Raw genomic sequence first — 23,287 nt, 5'->3', positions numbered from 1 at the left:
GGAAGTAGCAGGGCCACACAATCTCTGCAACACTATGTAAAGCCATCTGCAGTTTTTCAGCATACACAACTGGAAAAGGAGAACTCGATTTTGATAGTATCTCCTCTTCACTGTGTTCTATTCACAAACGACCTGTCGGGGTTAGAAATAAAAATGCAAGAATCACAAATGTGGTCATGTGAAATGGAGTTAGAGATGAATCTCCGGGGAAGACCAAATGGTTGTAAAATAAACACTGGCCAGAAGCATCCATTTATAAATCAACCAAAATGGAAAGCCACATCTGCTTCAGCCAAAACAAACAAGGCCAACACATTCGCTAAGTGCAGCAAGGGGAAGGGAAAGGCTGGTGGAAATTTCAATAAAATCAGCATGACAGCATATATGAATGCAATTATTAAACTCTGCTAGTTTACCTATGAGCATACAAATGGTAAACAGAGGTGAACTGCAATGACTCTTAAAGATGTTTCTTTAGGATTAATTTTTGCTGCAGTTGGTAGCCTAGGAAATTTTCATATTGTACTTTTTTGACCTCTTCCTCAAAAAATCACTTCAGGCACACAACATTTATCTTCGGGCACACAAGATTTATTTTAGTATAAAGTTTGTGGTGCTCATCATATTCCCTCTTCTACCTCATCCTAGCTAACCTCGTTCCTCTAACAACAGCCTACTTACTTGTGTAGTGCTCTCATCTTGCTTACCTACCAACATAATCCTAACACCCTCCTTATCCAATAGACCAATACTCACCCCATGGTCAAAGCCCTACTAAAATCCTAACTTCTTTCAGAAGTTTTCCCTGACTAACCTCCCATCTCCCCATCGTATTCTTCATCCCCATGCATTTAAATCCCTACCTGCTGAACACTTTGATACTCACCCAACATCTTTATTCTCTGTTGCTTTCCCTTCCTATAATTCATTTCAATGTCTCTCTCCCCACAACTAGTTGCAAATTCATCGGTCAGGGAGCATATCTACCAATTCTTGTACACTCCCAAACTCTTCATGCAGTGCTCTACCAGCAGTAAGTATTCAATAAATACCATTGATTTATTAATGATTTTGATTAATTGATTTTGTTCTGATGACTTGACACCTGTCCACATGTTTTGTTTTGTTGTCTGTCTCCCCCGTCTGGACTGTGAGCCCATTTTTGGGTAGGAACCGTCTCTATATGTTGCCAACTTGTACTTCCCAAGCGCTTAGTACAGTGCTCTGCACACAGTAAGAGCTCAATAAATACAATTGAATGAATGAATGAATGAATGAATGATTACCCTAATTTGCATAGTTTATGAAGTCTTACATGATAGAAACCCAGGAGAACCTCATGTATTGAATCCCCACCAATCTGTATCTCAAGTTAATCAGGATTGATTGGGGAGTTTCAGTTAAGTAGAACAGTGGGTTTTCAGGCAATCAGTATTTATTAACAATGTGTAATGTGCTGCTTTGGTGATTGGAAGGCTACATTAAACATTGAAGATACAGGCCCTGTTTTTTTATGGTATTTGTTAAGTGCATACTATGTGCCACATACTGTTCTAAGCACTGGAGTAGATACAGGGATGTCAAGTTGGACACAGTCCCTGTCCCACATGGACTCACAGTCTTAATCCCCATTTTTCAGATGAGGTAACTGAGGTACAGAGAAGTTAAGTGACTTGCCTAAGGTCATACAGCAGACAATTGATAGAGCCGAGAGAGTAGAACCCAGATCCTTCCGACTCCCAGGCTTATGCTCTATCCACTAGGCCATGCTGCTTCTCCCCACTAGGCCATACTGCATCCACCTTCTTTTCACAGTGCCAGCTCCCATGAGCCCTTATCCTTGCTATTTTGAGTTACAAATTGATCTTTTTTCCTGACCATTTGCTCTTACAAGTTAGCCTTGGAAAAGTATCTGCAAACAAATGGGACAGATTTCCTTAGCTGGGGAACTGGAATCATGGAAAAATTTCTGTTTTTGCTGATATAAAAGTCCATTCCACTTTTTTGCAAGCTCCCAATTTCAAAGGGCATGACAAAGTCTTTTTAAGCAGTTGAGCAAGTCATTTTACAGCTGCTGTCTATGGCTGTGGGCCACCTGCTGAGTTCATTTCCAGTCCTTTTGGTAGCTCCTAATCCATGCCAATGACTCTAACATTCCCTGACCACAGCGAGCCTACAGTCTAGACTAGGAGACAGACCATGTAATACAAATAAATAAATTACAGATATGCACATAAGTGCTGTGGGGCTGGGAGGGGGAATAAATAAAGGAAGTAAGTCAGGGCATCGCAGAAGGGAGTTGAATAAAAGGAAAGGGGAATTTAGTCCGGGAAGGCCTCTTGGAGAAGATGTGCCTAAAGTAGTAAGGCTTTGAAGTAGGGGAGAGTGACTGTCAGATATGAGGAGGGAGTGCATGCCAGACCTGAGGCAGGAAGTGGGCGAGAGGTCGGCGACAGGAAAGACGAGATTGTGGTACAGTGGAAAAGTTAGCATTAGAGGAGTGCAGTGTGTGGGCTGGGCTATAGTAGGAGAGCCGCAAGGTGAGGTCGGAGGGGGGCAGGGTGATTGAGTGCTTTAAAGTCGATGGTGAGGAGTTGAGGAGTTTCTGTTTGACACAGAGGTGGACAGGCAACTACTGGAGGTTCTTGAGGAATGGGAAAACATGGCCTGAATGTTTTTGTAGAAAAATGATCTGAGTAGCAGACTGAAGTTTGGACTGGAGTTGGGAGAGACAGGAGGCAGGGAGGTCAATAAGGAGCTGGTATGGTAATCAAGATGGGATAGGATAAGTGATTGGATTAATGTGCTAGCAGTTTGTGTGGAGAGGAAAGGGCGGATTTTAGCAATGTCGTGAAGGTTGAACGCCTTACTGAGAGCATATTGAGTGCTTACTTTGTGCAGAGCACTGTACTGAGCAATTGGGAGAGTTCAATACAGTTAGTAGGCATGATTCCTACCCTTATAATCACATAAAGAACTGTTGTTTAGACCCTTCCTATTTAGATAAATGAGAGTGTATTACCAAAATCAAGACATTCCATACCTACTGATTAGAATGTTTGGTTTTGGGGGCTTTTTTTTTGCCACCTGTTTCCCACTTCCTGCATATCTCACCCCTGACAATAATGGTATTTGTTAAGCACTTATTCTGTGCCACACACTGTACTAAGTACCAGGGGAGATTCAAGGTAGAGAGTTTGGACACAGTCCCTTCATTGAGCTCACAGCCTAAGTAGGAGGGAGAACAGGTATTGAATTTACCCAAGGTCATAAAGCAGGTAGACGGTAGAGCCAGTATTTGAACCCAGGTCCTCTGACTCCCAGGCTTATGTTATTTCAACTAGGCCCTCTCCTTCTCACCTCCTACTTCTCGCCTTTTCACTTCCTACACACACACTTATTTAGAAATAGTGTTGAAGTTCAGAAGGAGAAATGCAGAAGACTGGAAACACTTCTGGTTAATTGAAAAGTACCTCAAAAACTTGAGAGAAAAAAAGGGAAAATTCTACATCCTTCATTTAAGACAAAAACCATCGTCGTGCACCCATCCTATGTCTTGATTCATCATGTGGTAATAAGTGTTGGGCGACCCAGATGTATTTCTAGACTGTGAGCCCATTGTTGGGTAGAGACGGTCTCTATATGTTGCCAACTTGTACTTCCCAAGCACTTACTACAGTGCTGTGCACCCAGTAAGTGCTCAATAAATACTATTGAATGAATGAATATAACTGTATTGATTCATCATGTGGTAATAAATGTTGGGCGACCCAGATGTATTTCTAGACTGTGAGCCCGTTGTTGGGTAGGGACTGTCTCTATATGTTGCCAACTTGTACTTCCCAAGCACTTAGTACAGTGCTCTGCACACAGTCAGTGCTCAATAAATACAATTGAATGAATGAATATAACAATATACTTCAGTTGTGATACTTCAGTTTGTGTGAAAATGGAGCATTAGTCATTTCATTCTGCATTGTCGTAATTTTTTAACTTCTATATAATTATATGAATGTATAGCTATACATCAAAACACATATTTAATCTTTTAAAATTCATCTGAAATGTTTTTTTATAGCAGGGATGGAAGGCTTTTGAACAGGGAAGGAGCAGGAAAGGATGGAGACAGTTATTAAATGTAAATATATTCCATCCCTTAGCTAATATATTTCTTTTGAAGGTTAAACATTTTATATCATTCTTAATTTAGAGTTCTTGTTGACATCATGTTTTGCAAGAGAAAAGGCAATAGTGAGCAAGAGGTAACTGTTATAGTATAGGTTTAATATTTGGAGCTTTAAAAACACTATTCCTTAGGTGAAATGGCTTTGAATTTGGCTGCTTTGCTTCACTGTTTTCTTTTTAGATTTAGCAACTTTGTTTAAAAAAAATGAAGGATTCAGGAGAAACCTTTAAAATAACATTACCGACTGTTTGGAGTGTGTGAGTGTGTGTATAACTTTACCGTCTGTTTGGAGACGTGCATGTGTATATGTGTGTTCCTGCCTAAGTGCTTTTTGCACCAAAACATTCTCCAGCTGTGGAATTTGTTTCTGTGTATTTAAAGCAAGTAAGCAACAGATGAAAGGATGGGAAAGGTTAAAGAGATCAACACAAAGGGAAGTCCCTTCTTTGGAATGAAATGACAGGACACTAATCCAAGTTTTATAGAAAAAGAGGAGATTCTTTTTCTCATGTTTCTGCCAATAGAATAAGGCACCAGATCCTGGAGCAGAGCAGTTCTTTGATGTTGTGTGAATGAATACAAATGGTCCTGTACCTCTCCAGGAGAAGAACATGTCTGGAATAATTTTTGTGTTACGGTATTCGATACATAAAATAACTAAGCATGCCCTCCCTAAGTCTCCCTCACTGTAGTCTTGACGTTAAATCAGACTCTTTTAGTTTGGTCATAAGATACCCACCATTTACTGCACTGGTGAAGTCAGCTAGGCAAGCGTCATCTATTTTTAGTGTGCATACCCAGTGGTCAGAATAAGGTTGCTGCTTGCTGTGTGTAGTTGCAACCCACACTTAGCGATGCACTCGCAGTTTAATCAGCTGCCAAAGGTTGAGAGATACTCATTTCCTTTGTTAGGGAAAACAAATATGCTTTTGAGAGGATTTTAGCCAGTTGTTTGAACCAGACTCTGGACAGGACCAAGTGTCAGCAAGGAACTTGTAAATTGCCGAGAGTGGCGACGATCGTCATGGCAGAGTGAGATGCCCACCGTGGACTAAATGCAAGATGAAGTGCCCTGTTGGGATAAGGCAGAGTTGAAGTTTCCAGTCAAATTCCTCCTTTTTTAAAGAATGAGCAGATGCTTGGTCTGAGAACAAATGAGGTGGTTCAGCAGATGGGATGTGATTTCCCATGTGTGTTTTAAAGAGTTAATGTGTGAACTTGGGCAGTGATGGAATGGATGGCATCACCAGTAAGGCATCCACACTGGATATGGAGAGGAATTATAAAAAGGTAAGAGACAAAAAGAACTCTTGTCTGCTGACAATGGCACTGTTTTTCTGACTGAAGAGATCTCATTTGAAGAGTTGCCAAGTGCTACTCAGCCGGCCATGTTACAGCACATCCAGGAAGGCGAAATAAACAGAAAATGAAATGTTACTCTCTGATAAATTGACCCCATGTCTTCAAGTAGTTTCTATTTCAGGGGCATTTAGATGATACAGGTGAATTTTAGATTATATAAATTTCAGGTGGAGTCTGCATATCATGCTGTTTGTCATTTTGCCTAAAACCACTTAGGAATGGTTTTAATCTTTTAATACTCACAATACATTTCACTTGAAGTGAACAAATGTCCAAATGTCTGATTTTAGAACTTGATCTTAACTCTATTATAAAAAAGAAAAAGTGCATGACAAGTATTTTTTAAATCTGATAGAGGACTTCCTGATGCTTTCCTTCTTCTTTCAAATAATGGTTAATATATTTTTGGAACTTTAAATATAGTCATTATATGGTAATAACTAACCTAAGCAAAAATAGCTTTAGTTATATGGCTGAGGTCTTGTCATTAAGTTCAAAGTATGGCTTACCCGTCCACAAAGCTGAACAAACACACGCCTGCCTTTTCTGCCTCTTTACCATAGATTAAGTACAGTTCAGGGTAAAGTGGACAACACTGTAGGATCTATTCTCCCATAGTAAACCTGGTCATTAGGTGTATTTTAGATTTCACTTAAAGGCACATAGTAGAAAGGGGAAAATAATAGAGGAGAGTGTTCCCTACATGGTTTGAACTTTTTTCAGATTTGAAGGTGAGTCTTTCTATTTGGCCATCGTTAAGGACCCATGGTAAAATACGGTAAACTGTGGTTTTAAGGTACCATAGGGAACCTTAGTTCACATTTGCCAATCTGAATATTTAGCTCACTGTGGGCAGGAAAAGAGTCTACCAACTCTATTGTATTGGACTCTCCCTAGGGCTTAGTACAGTACTCTGCACAGAGTAAGTACTCAATAAATACCATCAATGATGAACATTTGTTGTCCTGTAATTGACTCAGTTTAGTACACATATTGACAAGCACACTAAAAATATTCCACTAGTGAAGTTAGTTTTTTGGGGATAGGTTAAAATGAGAGTTAACTGATCGGTCTTATTTATTGAGCACTTACTGTGTGCAGAGCACTGTAATAAGTGCTTTTGAGAATACAATATGACAGTTGGTAGACATATTCCCTACCCATAGTGAGCTTACAGTCTAAAGAGATGAGTTTACAGTCTAGAGTCTTATTAATGTCAATTTCTACTTGGTTACAAAAGTGCATTTTTGTCCATAGTGATTTATATTAAATATAATATTTAAGTACTTCTTAGAATGTAAGCTCTTTGTGGGCAGGGATTATAATGTATTGTACTTTCCCAATCACTTGGGCATTCAGTAAATGCCATTAGTACTGTTACTGCTTTTCCTCTCTGAAAATTATTTTAAGTCTCTTCATCATTAGAATGTAAACTCATTTTGGACAGGATTGTATCTTCCTCTGTTACACTCTCCCAAATCCTTAGTTCAGTGTTCTGCATATAGTAGCTTCTCAATGAGAACAAACGATTGATCAACAGTATTGTTAGAGTCACCTAGACAAGTTGAAATCTTGTTTTAATCCCACCTTTGCTGAATGACCTTGGACAGGTCACTTCTCTGTATCTGTAAAATGGGGATTAAGTACCTGGTCTCCTGACCCTTCAGACTGTCAGACCCATTTCGGGACAAGGATTGGATCAGATCTGATTTTATTGCATCTACCCCAGTCCTTAGCACAGTGCTTATGAACATATCTGTAAATTATTTATAGTAGTATCTATCTCCCACTCTAGACTGTAGGCTCATCATAGGCAAAGAATGTGTCTACCAAATCTGTTGCATTGTACTCTCCCGAGCAATTAGTACAGTGCTCTGCACATAGTAAGTGCTCAATAAATACCATTATTGAGTGGCACATGTAAAAGCTTAACAAATACCACAATTATTATTAGATATGTTTTAAGTATACTTACTGCTTTAGGCTATTGGAAAATAATTTTGATTTCATATCTATTCCTCCAGTAGAAATTTAAATATGTAAACATATACATAATGTGTATATATACATGTGTATATATAGAACAGTGCTTGGCACATAGTAAGCGCTTAACAAATACCAACGTTATTATTACATACATGTGTATATGTTACAGAGATACACGTATGTATATGTATCTTCATATACGTTTGTGTGTGTGTGTATTTTTTAATGGTATGTGTTAAGAGCTTACTGTGTGCCAGGCACTTTACTAAACCTTGGGGTATATAAAAGCTAATCAGTTGGGACACGTCCATGTCCCACTTGAGGCTCACAGTCTCATTTTACAGATGAGGTGACTGAGGCATAAAGAAGTTAAGTGACTTGGTCACACAGCAGACAAGTGGTGGAGCTAGGATTAGTACCCATGTTCTTCAGATTCCCAGGCCCATCCTTTATCCCTTAGGGCACACTGCTTTTCAAATCTCCAAGCATATGGAGGAATTATGGGGAATAAAGAGTAGGCTGCTGAAATGTGTTTTGCATTGCATATTTTCCATTCTTTTTAGGAACCAAGTAAGAAATAAATGCCTGAGATGATGCACAATCTGTCAATCAGTCGATCTTATGTACTGAACACTTACTGTGTACAGAGCACTGCACTAAGTGCTTGAAAGAGTACAATATAACAGAGATGCTCAGTATAATGGAACTGTCATTTAGTCTTTCTGCAACTATTAGCAGCAGAAAATGTGTATGGAGGAAATATTGCTTACTGCCTAATAAGTAGTGAGAACAACTTCTAAGTAAAATCTTAGTAACACAAAGCTTTCCTTTAACCAAACTTTATTCTGGAGAGTGTTCAAAAATTAAAGTGCTTGTAAAGATGCTGCCTATGAGAGACAAAGGGCTTTGGGCCGTCACTGATGGATGAGCAATTGACTACTGAGCCATGCTGCTTTATTGGTACTTGGAAACTTAATGCACAAATGACTGGAACAAGTGAGTTATATTCCAGGAATATGAAACAGTTCTGAGCAAAGCAAGAAACATGATCTAAAGCAACCTTCAGAGAACAGTTGAAGAGTTTATTAGTTTCCACAGTGGATAGACAATTTCTAATGCACATTTTTTTGCAAACTCCCTAAATCAGTGGTATTTATTGAGCACTTACTATGTGCAGAGCACTGTACTAAGCCCTTGGGTGAGTGCAATAAAAAGAGGTGCTCCTCATGCAAAGTGGAAGCATCAGTCCTAAAGCTCCACTAACCAGGGGCAGGAAGTGAGTAATAATAATAATAATAATAATAATAATTGTATTTGTACAACACTTACTATTTGCCAGGCACTGTAGTAAACACAGAAAGCCACAATACCAATGGTGTGGTATTCATTAAGCATTTATTATGGGACTAGCCCTGTACTAAGCGCTGGGTAGCATCATTATTATATTTGATAGGTGCTTACTATGTATCAAGCACTGCGCTAAGCTCTGGGTTAGGTACAAGTTAATCAGGTCAAACATAGTCCTTGCCCCACATGGAACTGATAAGGGTACCCAGAGCAGCTCCACAACAAGGATTTTAGCCCTCACCCAGCTTCTGTGAAACTCAGCAGGACTCCATTCTCAGATGGCAGAGGGCAAAAAGTGATGGCATGGGCTAGTGATGCTACCCTTCCTACCTCATAATTAAGAGCATCTCATTTCATCATCCCCTTTCCAGTACCAAACAATCAGGGAACATGACTTCTACAGGGTGGATGCCTGTAGGAATGGCTGCTCTGGACATTTGTAAATTTCTTTCCAGGCAGGCACTAGGTTTTGTGGGCCCCTGTAAAAGTTGATTGGAATTTTTTTTGGATTTTTGTGACCACCAACCAGAAGATTTTGATTTCGATATAAGCGTTTTCTGGTGACAAAGATTCAATCTTCCTAATTAGCATTTGCTTTTTTTATGGTATTTGTAAAGTGTATACTATGCCTTAAGCTCTGTGCTAAATACTGGTTTGGATTACAAGATAATCAGGCTGGACACAGTACCTTTCCCACATAGGGCTCACAATCGTAATCCCCATTTTGAAATGAGGTAACTGAGAAGTTAAGTGACTTGCCCAAGGTCAGACAGCAGACAAGTGGCAGAACTAGGATTCAAACCCAAGCCTCTGACTCCCAGCTCTGTGCTCTTCTCAAGGCCACACTGCTTCTCCTTTTGGGCTAGCCATCTTCATTTCAAGTTGAAAAGGTTCCAGATATTTTCCAGAACATCATTCATAGATAATTACTTCATTAGCTCCTTTTAGGCTGGGAATGTGAGTACGGCAAGTGCTTACTACAGTGCCCTGCACACAGTAAGTGCTAAAGCACTATCATTGGTTGATTCATTCATTATCATCTCTGCCTCCCAACCCATGACTGTAGGAGTCCTTCAGGGCTCAGTTCTGAGTCCCCTTCTATTCTCCATTCACACCCACTCCCTTGGAGAACTCATTCTCTCCCATGGCTTCAACTACCATTTCTTTGTGAATGTTTCCCTAATCTACATCTCCAGCCCTGCCTGGTCTTTCACTCCTTTTCTGCAGTCTCATATTTCCTCTTGACTTCAGGATATCTCTACTTGACTGTCCCACTGGCACCTCAGACTTAACATGTCCAAGACAGACCTCCTCATCTTCCCACCCAAACCCTGTCTTCCCCCTAACTTTCCCATCCCTGTAGACAGCCCCACCATCCTCCCTGCTTGACAAGCCCAAAACTTTGACGATATCTTCGACTCTCTCATTCAATCCACATATTCAGTCTGTCACCAAAACCTGTCAGTTCAACCTTCACCACTTCCCTAAAGTCTACCCTTTCCTCTCATCCAAACTGGTATCATGTTGATGTAAGCACTTATCCTATCCTGCCTTGATTACTGCATCAGTCTCCTTGCTGATTTCCCTGCCCCCTGTCTCACCCTTCCGCGGTCTACACTTCACTCTGCTTCCTGGATCATTTTTCTCACAAACCGTTTAGTCCATGTTTCCCCATTCCTCAAGAACTTCCAGCAGTTACCAATCCACTTCCACATCAAACAGAAATTCCTTACCATCAGCCTTAAGGTACCCATTCAGCTTGTCCCCTCCTACTATACCTCAGTGATTTCCTACTGCAACCAGCCTGCACACTTTGCTCCTCTAGTGCCAACCTGCTTACTGTACCTCAATCTGGTCATTCCCTCCCTCTAGACTAAAAGCTCCTTTTGGATAAGACCGTGCCTACTGTACTCTCCCAAGAGTTTAGTGTAGTGCCTTGCATACAGTAAGTACTCAATAAATATAACTGGCTCATTCTTCAGAACTTCAAGATACAAGGAAGTACTTCACTTGACGCTCCCTACTTTCTGCCTTTCAATCTACTCGGGCTCCAAAACCAAGAAAGCAAAATTTTCAAAGGCAGTAATGCAGATTAGTGAAAATAATCAGTGGTATTTAGGCATTACACTGGGCAAAGTACTGTACTAAATAAGTGCTTGGGAAAGTACAATATAATAAGAGGGGAAAGTATGGAATTGTTTTTGTGCATTTGTATGTTTGTGTTTTACTGGGGTTTAATATAAGCCTGTACCTTATCATATGCAAAGGACATAAACACCTATTATTTCCACTTTTGCTTTAAAAAGTAAATATGCTATCCGTATTTTTTAATCCATTATAAATTCCATGCTTATAGATGGGTTTATATTTCTTTACCCAGAAGCTAATTCATTTTATTATCTTCAGGCGTGTGGCAATGGCCCTAATCTTGAAATTCAAGAACTGATGACCCCTGCATCATTCTCCTGTGTTTTGGAGAAGTTTCCAGGGCCTCCCTGGGTTTAGGTTGGGCCAAGAGTGGTGACTTCATATAGCTCAGAGAACCCCTCTGGGAACTAAAAATATTCTTCAGGTGCAAGCCAACCAATATCCCCAAGATCTTTGGGAGGGACAGCAACACTACCCTAAGTTCAGGGGAGCATCTGAGCGCAGATCGAGCCAATCACCTTCTCAGTAGATGTGAGGTCTGTGAACTCTTGGCCCATTTGCGACCCCATAACAGAAGGCTTAGAAACCACTATGGCCTGAATGTGGGACTGTGCAAATTATTCATCCCACTGGAGGAATCATTTCCAAAAGTCTCGCCTGGAGAGCACCTGCTGCTTCTTTGTAATGTAATCATTCACTCACCCATCCGTGGCTTTTGGACAGGCGCCCTTAAGGGTCCACTTTGCTCTGAGCCCAAGAAGGTGCAGCTAAGACAAGAAGGAAGTAGAAGGCAAGGCTACATGCCATGGGACTAGCAGGCACTGGTTGAATTGATGAATACCCCATGCGTGTTTGCACTATTTTACAAATTCTTCTTTAGTATCTCATAGGTCAAAAACAACCCTCCGAGGGAAAGGTCATTTTCCCATGATTAAAATTAGATCCAGGGGAGGTGAAGGAAGGAAAGGATTATGCTACTGTTCCTTTTTCAAAAGGAAGACCTACTGGGAGACAGAATGTTGTGCTCAGTACCTCTTTAATAGTAATACTGCAGGCAATATAAATTGCAGTTTATCTAAAAGTATGGGAAAACAGCCAATCCAAACTTTAGCCAAAGTGATTTGTAACTTGCAATATTTTGTTTTTATTACACACTTGTATTCCATGGTTTGCAGGAAAAGATAGCAAGCAACCCAAGAGAGGGCAGAGGACCAATGACAGAGCCGAGGTATCTCAGCAGACCCTCCTCCAACATTTCTAAAAATTCTAGGTCCGCCATTAGGCATTCCCAGATTAATTCCTACCATCATCCCAGATTCCTCAGCCCCCAAACAGGTCATGTTTTTATTTGACATTTCAATAGCACTTTCAATGTTCAGAGCATTATGTCAAGCATCTAATCCTATATGTTCGTCTATCTATTTTCATTTTTAATCAATGTTTATTTTGATGTATTTAAATTTGTCTTATCAATCATATTTATTGAGAGCTTATTGTGTGCAGAGCACTGTACTATTATCCATTTATGTGTACTTGTTTTTCCCTTCAGCTTTTTATGTTCCTCTAAGGGCAGGTGCTAAAACTTTTACTTATTTTGTATATTCCCAACTTCCTCATAGTTCACTGCACATAGTATATGTTCCGTAAATTGTTTTGTTGATGATAAGGTGATGACTAGAAGTCTTGAAAAATTATGGGTGACAGTGGACTCCCAGTTTTCAGCAGAAGTGCAGCCTTGTGTAAGGCTTGGTTTTTCTGTCTTTGAGCCATTTCCTCTGTCACCCTTGAAATTGTTTCCCAATTTCAGTGCACTCTACAGCAGTTGTTCAAGTATCCTCCTATCTAGATTTCATTCTAGAACTTCATTGTTTGTCATCTTGTCTTGCCTTTTGATATGGATCTTGACTGTAAAATGGGCAGTGAATGTGTCTTCTAATTCTCTTGTATCATTACAAGCACTTAGAACAGTGCTGTGCACATAGTAAATACTCAGTAAATATCATTGATCTATTGATTGAGTATGGCCCGTAAGTGATGCTGGTGGAACTGCTCAAAGGTCTAACATCTGAGAGAAGGTTGGACAGCCCTACAGCTCTCTAGATCTTTAGTTTGGTCTGGAGACTGAAACCTCACTGCTGCGACAAATTCTGTTCTGGCAGTCTCTCAAAGGATGTGCTAGCCTTCTTGATTCAATTTTCTACTTCTCTCATTGCATCATTGGTCATTGTGTCATTGTGCCGCCTATGTAATAGTTTATACAAATTCATGCTTAGTATCTCTTAGTTCAAAAGCAAACAAAAGACCTTTGAGGGAAAAGTTTTTTGTTTCTTTTAAAAAATGGTATTGGCCAAGGGCTTACTGTTCATTCATTCCTTCAATTGTGTTTATTGAGTGCATACTGTGTGCAGAATACTCTTCTAAGCACTTGGGAGAGTAATAATAGTAATAATAATAATGGCATTTGTTAAGCGCTTACTGTGTGCCATGCACTGTTCTAAGCACTGGAGGAGATACAGGGTCATCAGGTTGTCCCACATGGGGCTTACAGTCTTAATCCCCATTTTACAGATGAGGTAACTGAGGCACAGAGAAGTTAAATGACTTGCCCAAAGTCACACAGCCGACAAGTGGCGGAGCTGGGATTAGAACCCATGACCTCTGACACCCAAGCCCGTGCTTTTTCCACTAAACCACACTATAATACAACAGTAAACTGTCACATTTCCTGCCCAAAATGAGCGTACAGTCTTGTGGGGGAGGGGAGGAAACAGACATCAATCTCCTCAAATCCAACAATTTATTCTCCCCCACTTCAGAAACCTTATTGAAGACACATCTAGGCACTGTACTAAACTCTGGGTAGATACAAGTCCAGCCCTTGTGGGGCTCGTTATCTTAATCCCCATTTTACAGATGATGTAACTGAGGCATGGATAATTTAAGTGACTTGTCCAAAGTCATACAGCAAACATGGGTCGGAGCCTGAATTAGAAGCAGAGTCTTCTGACTCTGTGGCCCATCTCTTTCCACCACACCATTCTGCTTCTCAAGTTTTCCTATAAATAAAATTAGGTCCTGTGACAAAGGAAGAAAAAGATTATGCAACTGTTCCTTTTCCCCTTCCCAGAGGAAAATTTAGTGGGGAACAAAATGTTGTGCTCAATACTTCAGAGGATTTTGTGACAGTGTTGAACTCAGTGCTGCCAATATAAATTTTTGGCTTTCCTGTTATTGGCAGATATATCAACTCTAATTTCTTTAGTCTTTATCTTCAGCTCATAATTCCTGCAGCTGAGTCGGTGAAGCACTTTCAGTCAAATACATATCTTCTTGGGTGTGAACAAACTGTAGTAGTGGAATTTCAGAAGGGTTTATTTTCTATCTTTTACTCCCTTTCTGTTTTCTAAGCATCTAGTACAATGTGCTGCATGATTGATAAGCACTGTTGATGCTATTAGGTATGTTTTAGTGAAAAGAGCACAGATTGGGAGCTGGGAGACCTGATTCTAATGATAATAATTATGGTATTTGTTAAGCGCTTACTATATGCCAAGCACTGTTCTAAGCAGTGGAGTAGATACAAAGTAAGCAGGTCGTCCCACGTGGGGCTCACAGTCTTAATCCCCATTTTACAGATGAGGTAACTGAGGCACAGAAAAGTAAGATGCCTTGCCCAAGGTCACCCAGTAGACAAGTGGCAGAGCCAGGATTAAAACCCATGTCCTCTGACTCCCAAGCCCATGCTCTTTCCACTAAACCATGCTGTTTCTAGTTCCAGCCCTGCCAGTAATCTGTTGGGTAACCTCTCTGGATCTCAATTTTCTCATCTTTCAAGTAGAGATAAGTTACCTGTTTACTCCCATGGATGGCTTCAACTACCCCTTTATGAAGATGATTCCCAAATCTACATCTCCAGCCCTGATCTCTCTCCCTCTTTGCAGTCTCACATTTCCTCCTGCCTTCAAGACATCTCTACTTGGATGTCCTGCTATCACCTCGAACTTAGCACCTACCCAAACCCTGTCCTTCCCCTGATTTTCCCATCACTGTAGACAGCACCACCATCCTTCCTGTCTCTCAAGCTCATAATCTTGGCATTATCTTTGACTCCTCTCTCATTCAACCCACATACTCAATCTATCACTAAATCCTGTAGGTTCAACCTTCCTCTTCATCCAAATTGCCACCACATTAATTCAAGCACTTATCCTATTTTGCAGTCATTACTATATCAGCCTCCCTGCTGACCTTTCTGCCTTCTGTCCTTCCCTGCTTCAGTCCATACTTCACTGTATTGCCCAGATCATTTTTTCTACACAAACATCCAGTCCATATTTTCCGCACTCCTCAAGAACCTCTAGACTGTGAGCTCATTGTGGACAGGGAATGTGTCTGTTGTTATATTGTATTCTCCCAAATGCTTAGTACAGTGCCTTGCACACAGTAAGTGCTCAATAAATATGATTTAATGAATGAATGAATGAATGAACCTCCAGTGGTTGTCCATCCACCTCTGCATCGAACAGAAACTCCTTACCCTTGACTTTAAAGTACTCAATCCCCTTACTCCCTCCTACCTTACCTAATTGTTCTCTTATTGCAACCAAACCCACATACTTCGCTCCCCTAAAGCCAGCTTACTCACTGTACCTCAATCTTGTCACCGATATCTCGCCCCCACATCCTGCCTCTGGCCTGGAACACCCTCCCGTTTCATTTCCTACCGACAGTTACTCCCTCCTCTTTCAAAGCCTTATTGAAGATGCATCTTCTCCAAGAGGCCTTCCCTGGCTAAGGCCTCGTTTCCTCTTTTCCAACTCCGTTCGGTGTTGCTCTGATTTGCTCCTTTTTTCACCCCTCCTTCAGCCCTACAGCGCTTATGTGTATATTCATAATTTATTTATTTATATTAATGTCTGTCTCTACCTCTAGACTGTGAGCTCGTTGTGGGCAAGGAATGTGTTTATCAACTTTGTTATATTGTACCCTTCCAAACTCTTAGTACAGGGCTCTGCACACAGTAAGCACTCAATAAACACCATTGATTGATTGGTTGATTGATTCCCTCTTAAATTGTGAGCCCTCCGTGGTACAAGGACTGTAGCCGATCTGATTGTCATGTATGCACGCCAAAGCTTAGTGGATTGTAAGTGCTTAGTAAATAGAATTATTATCATTCTTATATTAAATATTATTTTTAATACTGTACTTTTGTGCATGTGGACTCATTGCTGAGGAACCATATTTGTTAGGGTATATGGAGAGGTCTGATGGGCTAAATTGCTTCTCTCGTGCACCATTCTAATGATGACAGTTTCACAGATTTCTTGGCAATTGTTTCAGTTAAAGCACAAAGATACCAGTAATTGCTTGAAACCAGAGAATGTGAAGTAAAAGGAACCAAGGCAGCCTAATGGAAAGAGCAGGGGCCTCGTAATAATAATAATAATGATATTTGTTAAGAACTTACTATGTGCCAGGCACTGTACTAAGCACTGGGATGGATACAAGCAAATCAAGTTGGACACAGTCCCTGTCCCATGGAGGGCTCACAGTCTCAATACTCATCTTACAGATAAGGTTACTGAAGCACAGAGAAGTGAAGTGAAGGAAATTGCACAAGGTCACACAGTAGACAAGGCCTCCTCCCCTCCTTCCTATCCCCCTCCCCGTCCACCCACCTTACCTCCTTCCCCTCCCCACAGCACCTGTATATATATATATATATATATGTATATATATATATATATATATATTTGTACGTATTTATTACTCTATTTATTTATGTATTTTATTTGTACATATTTATTCTAATTATTTTATTTTGTTAATATGTTTCGTTTTGTTGTCTCTCTCCCCCTTATAGACTGTGAGCCCACTGTTGGGTAGGAACCGTCTCTATATGTTGCCAACTTGTACTTCCCAAGCGCTTAGTACAGTGCTCTGCACACAGTAAGCGCTCAATAAATACGATTGAATGAATGAATGAAAGTGGTGGAGCCAGGATTAGAACCCATTACCTTCTGATTCCCGGGCCCATGCTGTATGCATTATGCCATGCTGCTTCTCCAGCATTAGCTGGTAGTGAGAAGGATCTGTCTTCTAATCCTGGCTCTGCCTCTTGTCTCCTCTGTGACCTTAGGCAGTCATGTAGGCCTCTGTGCCTCAGTTACCTCATCTGTAAATTAGAGATTAACACTGCGAGTCCCATGTGGGACTTATACCATGTCCAGCCTGATTAGCTTCTATCTACCCCTGTCCTTAGTACAGTGCCTGGCAAATATTAAGCTACGGTAAACTCATTGTGAGCAGGAAATGTGTCTACCAACTCTATTACATTGTACTCTCCCAAGCATTTAGTACAGTGCTGTGTACACAGTAAACACTCAATAAATGTGATTGATCGATTAACAAATACCATAAATAAAGGGAAGTTACCTAAAAGAAGCACACAACAGCTTGGTACTAAGTAAATCAGTCCTACTTGGATTCTACTAGGTGACCCATGAAAAATCAGCAAGCATTTGTTTTTAGCTGCTTTCGCTCCCAATCAGCAATTACTTTGCTGAAGCTGGAGATTTTTTATCTCTTTGTTTTAATGAAGTGTAGGTTTAAATAGTCTTTCCCTGTGCCTAGGGAAAGTTTAGCAGTCATCCATTAGTAGAAGTAATAGCTAGTGTACAATGGGCACAATGTCAGCGGAGCACTATACTAAGCGCTGGAAAGGAATACACATGTGTGAATTAGACATGGTTTCTGTCCCTCAGGAGGTTCACTAAATAAAGTATTTTTGCCATTATCCATTTGCCTTACAACACTCTCATTTTATTTATTCTTCATTGACAGCACAATTTGAAATCCAAAGCATTTCAAATGTTGGCTTTGGTTTCTAATGAGTGCAGTGGGCCAGGGCTTATCATCCTGGCTCGTAGAATAGTCCCCGCCAAACTCAGCGAGAGCCTGGTTTGTTGGAAGGAGGGGCTGGGGATGAGAAATTTGGCAGTGAAAAAGCAGTGACAGAATTCAGTAATAATTGCCAAGTTTGGGCAATGATGCAGCCACAGTGAAATGGTTTTCATTATTATTTTGCTTCAAAAGAATTTCCTATTCCAAAAAGCACTCCTCAGTTTACCTCTCTGAAGCCAATATTATTTTGGGGTTTGGTGTTCTTTGAATAGAACATTTTCTAATTTTACTTATCGATAATAGTAATTGCATTTATTAAGGCTTACTGTGTTTACAAGACTATCTCCAGCTTTACAAGACTATCTCCTTCCCCTTGATGTAGAAAAAAAACTCATCTGTTTGGCTGTCTCATTTTGGGGGCTTTGTCATTTTGAAGACAGAAAATATAAACCTACATGTATTGACTTGGAAATAAACTAGGACTTCAAATGCACCTAAATTATCCAGTTAACTCAGTTTAGTTATTTGACATGGTTATTTGCCCCCCTACTAGTGAGAAATTTACTGAAGGTGGGATTTAGAAGAAAGGGATGTGAGTGGGCTATTTGTTGTTGTGTTTTTTTTAATGAGAAGAAGAGGCATATGTTGAAAAGATGGATTTCTCTGACAGGAGATAGATGTTAAATTGTATCATTTATTCAGAACAAGTATTTCACTATCCCCAAGGAGATGTCCTGAATTATCTACACTAAATAAATAAATACTTCATGTTTGTTTCTTTTTTAAAGGCTGAGAAGGCTAGATTACTAATGAAATTGAAGGTTATGAAAACATTTCTGTGCCTAAGTGGCATGGACCTATTAAATCTGGATCCTAGTTCAATCTGATAAATATTTAAAATAAGCTCTGTCTTCATAGGTTTTTTTTCAAAATTACAGTAATATTATAAGGATTTGGGTATTAGAAACCCTAGTGCCTGTGCCAGAAGTTTCTGGCCAAGCCACCAACAGTTGCAAACAGGCCAGAAAGAGACCTAGATTTGCTTTTTCTAACACAGACTCCCATAAATCAACTCTTTCCAGTCATCTCTTCTTCCTCAGCTGGTGCCAGCCTTTGTCATCGACTGTCTTTAGACCCATACTAAGCCCAGTATTTCTATCTGCCCTTCCCTCTGCATCAAGAATAATAATAATAATGGTATTTGTTACGTGCTTACTATGTGTCAAGCACTGTACTCAGTGCTATGCACTTGGCTGGGTACCCCTTAAGCACTTTGATGCTCACTCCAGCCCCACAGCACTTCTGTCCATGTTCTAATCCTATATTACTTCCCCTATCCCTAATTGATTTTAATGTCTGTCTCCCCTCTCAGGGCAGGGATCACGTCGAACAATTCTGATGTTTTGTAACTTTCCCATGCACTTAACCACAGTGCTATGCACACAGTAAGTGCCGAATCAATTCCATTTACTGATTGATTGCTAGTTGATGATGATGACAGTAGTTTCTCTAAAAAGTAGGCAGCCATCAGATCAGACTATGAGATCATCTTCATCTGAGCCATAGCGTCCCTGGCCTGGGAGTCAGAAGAACCTGGGTTCTAATCCCAGCTTTGCTACATGTCTGCTCTGTGACCTTGGGCATGACACTTAACTTCTCTGGACCTGTTACCTCATTTGTAAAATAGGGATTTAGAGTGTGAGCCCTATATGTGAAAGGGACTGTGTCCAACGCAATTATCTTATATCTACCCCAGTGCTTAGAACAGTGCCTGGCACTCAGTAAGCACTTAACAAGTACCACAATTATTATTGTCATTATTATTATTAATTTGCAAAACATGTTCAGTGGGGCAGTTGATTGAAAAAGGAGGGTAATGATAATAATGATGGTATTTGGTTTTTTTAAGGTATTTGCTAAGCACTCACTATATGCAAAGCACTGTTCTAAGCGCTGGGGGGAATACAAGGTGATAGCTTGTCTCACGTGGGGCTCACAGTCTTCATCCCCATTTTACAGATGAGGTAACTGAGGCACAGAGAAGTTAAGTGGCTTGCCCAAGGTCACACAGCTGACATTTGATGGAGCCGGGATTAGAACCCATGACCTCTGACTCCCAAACCCGGGCTCTTTCCACTGAGCCATGCTTGTGCCAAGCACTTTTCTAAGCCCCGGGGGGTGGGGGTGGAGGTGCAAGGTAATCAGGTTGTCCCATGTGGGGCTCACAGTCTTAGTCCCCATTTTACAGATGAGGGAACTGAGGCACAGAGAAGTTAAGTGACTTGCCCAAAGTCACACAGTTGACAAGTGGTGGAGCCTGGATTAGAACCCTTGACCTCTGACTCCCAAGCCCGTGCTTTCCACTGAGTCATGCTGCTTCTCACTCCTCTTGGTAATGGTAGTAATAGCATTGATGTAATGCATATTATATGCAATTTCTAAGTGCTGGGAAAGAAATGCAGAGATGAAATATGGGTATTGACCCCTGTCCTCAAGGGAATCACAATCTAAGAATTGGGGGAAGGGGAATGTTGGCAACAGACATGTAAGGAAAGGCAAACAAAGAGACGAAAGGCATAGATGATGAAAAATATGAAAGGAGCAGCAGGCTCAGACCAACAGCCGCCCGCAGCGGTGGCCACCCCTGTGACCTTCTTAACTTTCTAAAAGTTTGGAATTTTTCCTGCAGAGAACTGAGACCTTCTCTGGGCTGGAGCAGAGGTCCATGAGTTATGTATTCTAAATTACTTATTTATATTAATGTGTGTCGCCCCTTCCAGACTGTAAGCTCGTGGTGAGCAGGGAACGTGTCTGCTAACTCTGTTGTATTCTACTCTCACAATCGCTTAGCACAGTGCTCTGCACATAGTAAGTGCTCAATAAATACCATTGATTGATTAGTTGTTTGGGAACCCTGGTGTCCCGGGGGAGAGGCAGTGTCCTACCCACACGGCTGGGCCACAGAGTAGGGGAACAGGAAGGGGGATAAAATGTCTCGTGGCTGCAGATAGTCAACACCCTTCTGGTCTTCTGCCACACATTATGAGTACAGAACTGTGCTTTGAAGGATAGGTGGGTGAAGCTTACTCTCCATGTCCTGCATAGTTTGCTGGCACAATTATTAACTGTACTGTGAAATCTATCTCTGTCCTTTTTCAGTGGCATAAATTGTTGTGCTACTTATCACCGTGTTAAAATACACTCTTCTGTAAAACATCTTTCCACTAACCATTTTGCATCGAACGCTGGTAAGGAATTAGTGACCAGGTAGACATGAGTCTATAGACTACCCAGCAATATCAGAAAAGCAATTGTGTGTAAATGGTGTCACTCAACATGTGAGTACTATGATGAATTTCCTTAATGTAGGTTTGCACTATAGGAAAACTCTGCTTCCTTTATAAACTTCTAGTATATTGTTTGGCTGGGAAAAGTTAAAAATAAGAGTATTTTTAAAGAACTTCATTGTAAGGAGCAGCTTTAGGTTTGGAATCTGAGGCTTTAAGTTTCTGTGAGCAATATTGGGGAAAAAAAAGACCTGTCACTAATCACACCGGGGCCATTGACAGCAACCTGAACTGGTTCTGACAGGCATATTATTGGTAAAGTATTTGTATCTTAGAATGAGGGGCGAGAGAAGCATTTTTCAGTGGTAATTGTTAAGCACTTACTATGTGTCAAACATTGTTCTAAGCAATGGAAAAAAATTGTGAGCATGGGGCTTACGATCTAAGTATTCATTCATTTATTCAATCTATTCATTGAGCACTTAGCGTGTGCAGAGCACTATATTAAGCACTTGTGAGAGTACAGTAGAGTAGTGAATAAAACTTTGAAGGCAGAAAGAGTAATTGTCTGTCGGTTTTAAGGAGGGAAGGTGTTCCAGGCCAGAGGCACGATATGGGTGAGTGATCGGCAGTGAGATAGACAAAATCGAGGGACAGTGACAAGGTTAGCAGTAGAGGAGCGGAGTGTGAGGGCTGGGTTGTAATAGGAAATTAACGAGGTGAGGTAGGAGCAGGCAAGGTGATAGAGTGCTTTAAAGCCAACGGTGAGGAATTTTTGTCCGATGCAGAGGTGGATGGGCAAACACAGGATTTTCTTGAGGACTGGGGAAACATGTCCTGAATGTTTGTGTAGAAAAATGATCCAGACAGCAGAGTGAAGTGTGGACTGGAGTGGGGAGAGACAGGAGACTGGGAGGTCAGCAAGAAGGCTGGTACAGTAATCAAGGCGGGATAACGATAAGTGTTTGTATTAACGTGGTAGCAGTTTGGATGGAGAAGAAAGGGAGGATTTTAGCAATGTTGTGAAGGTGGAACTAATTGGATTTAGTGATTGATTGAATATGTGGATTGAGTGAGAGAAAGGAGTCAAGGATAATACCAAGGTTACAGGCTTGTGAGACAGGAAGGATAGTGTTGCTGTCCACAGTGAAGGGGAAGGACAGGGTTTGGGCAGGAAGATAATGTAGCCTGAGGTGATGGAAGGACATCCATGTAGAGATGTCTTGAAGGCAGAAGGAAATGTGAGACTGCAAAGGGAGACAGATCAGGGCTGGAGATGTAGATTTAGGTATCAATCAATCAATCAATCGTATTTATTGAGTGCTTACTGTGTGCAGAGCACTGTACTAAGCGCTTGGGAAGTACAAGTTGGCAACATAGAGAGACAGTCCCTACCCAACAGTGGGCTCACAGTCTAAAAGCGGGAGACAGAGAACAAAACCAAACATACTAACAAAATAAAATAAATAGAATAGATATGTACAAGTAGCATCATCTTCAGCATCATCAGTAGTATCATCTGCATTGAGGTGGTAATTGAACCCATGTGAGAGAATGAGTTCTCCAAGGGAAAGTAAAAGGGGATCCAGAACTGAACCTTCAGGGGCAACCCCAGTTAGGGGGTGGGAATCAGAGTAGGAGGTATTCAATCCCTATTTTACAGTTGAGGTAAATGAGTCATAGAGAAGTTAAGTGACTTGCCCAAGATCAAACAAAAAGCAATTGACAGAGCTGGGATTAGAACCCAGATCCTGTGACTCCCAGGCCCATGCTCTTTCCACTAGCCCATGCTACAGCTGGTCACTCTTTTAATACACTAAGACTGGGTTATTATTCCTTTGCACATCTTTGAAGATTTAAATAAACAAGCCACCTGTGATTTACAAAAGGCCTGCTCTTCTACATAATAATAATAATGATGATGATGTTGTTCGTTAAACGCTCCCCATGTGCCAGGCACTGTACTAAGCACTGGGACGGTTACAAGCAAATGAGGGTACTGAGGCCCAGAGAAGCGAAGTGACTTGCCCAAGGTCACAAAACAGACAAGTGGTGGAGCCAGGGT

The 23,287-nt window shown here is 40.9% G+C and overlaps 1 protein-coding gene across 4 annotated transcripts in view; it reads left to right on the top strand.

The window, feature by feature from the left end:
* LOC119930739 (schwannomin-interacting protein 1) overlaps positions 1-23,287 on the top strand; it is an 823,807-nt gene that overhangs the window by 748,663 nt on the left and 51,857 nt on the right. Inside the window, exon 1 of one of the 4 annotated variants that reach the window (XM_038749376.1) lies at positions 5,405-5,476. The exons of the other annotated variants lie outside the window; for them this stretch is intronic. Within the exon in view, the coding sequence (XP_038605304.1) occupies positions 5,420-5,476 (57 nt within the window). The 5' untranslated portion in view covers positions 5,405-5,419. Of the gene's footprint in view, positions 1-5,404; positions 5,477-23,287 lie in introns of those variants that run through there. 4 annotated transcript variants of the gene reach the window in all.

This window comes from Tachyglossus aculeatus, chromosome 1 (assembly GCF_015852505.1).
Source record: "Tachyglossus aculeatus isolate mTacAcu1 chromosome 1, mTacAcu1.pri, whole genome shotgun sequence".
NCBI classification, from domain to species: domain Eukaryota; kingdom Metazoa; phylum Chordata; class Mammalia; order Monotremata; family Tachyglossidae; genus Tachyglossus; species Tachyglossus aculeatus.
Note: the sequence above shows the minus strand (reverse complement) of the source record. Positions and strands in the feature narration are given on the sequence as shown.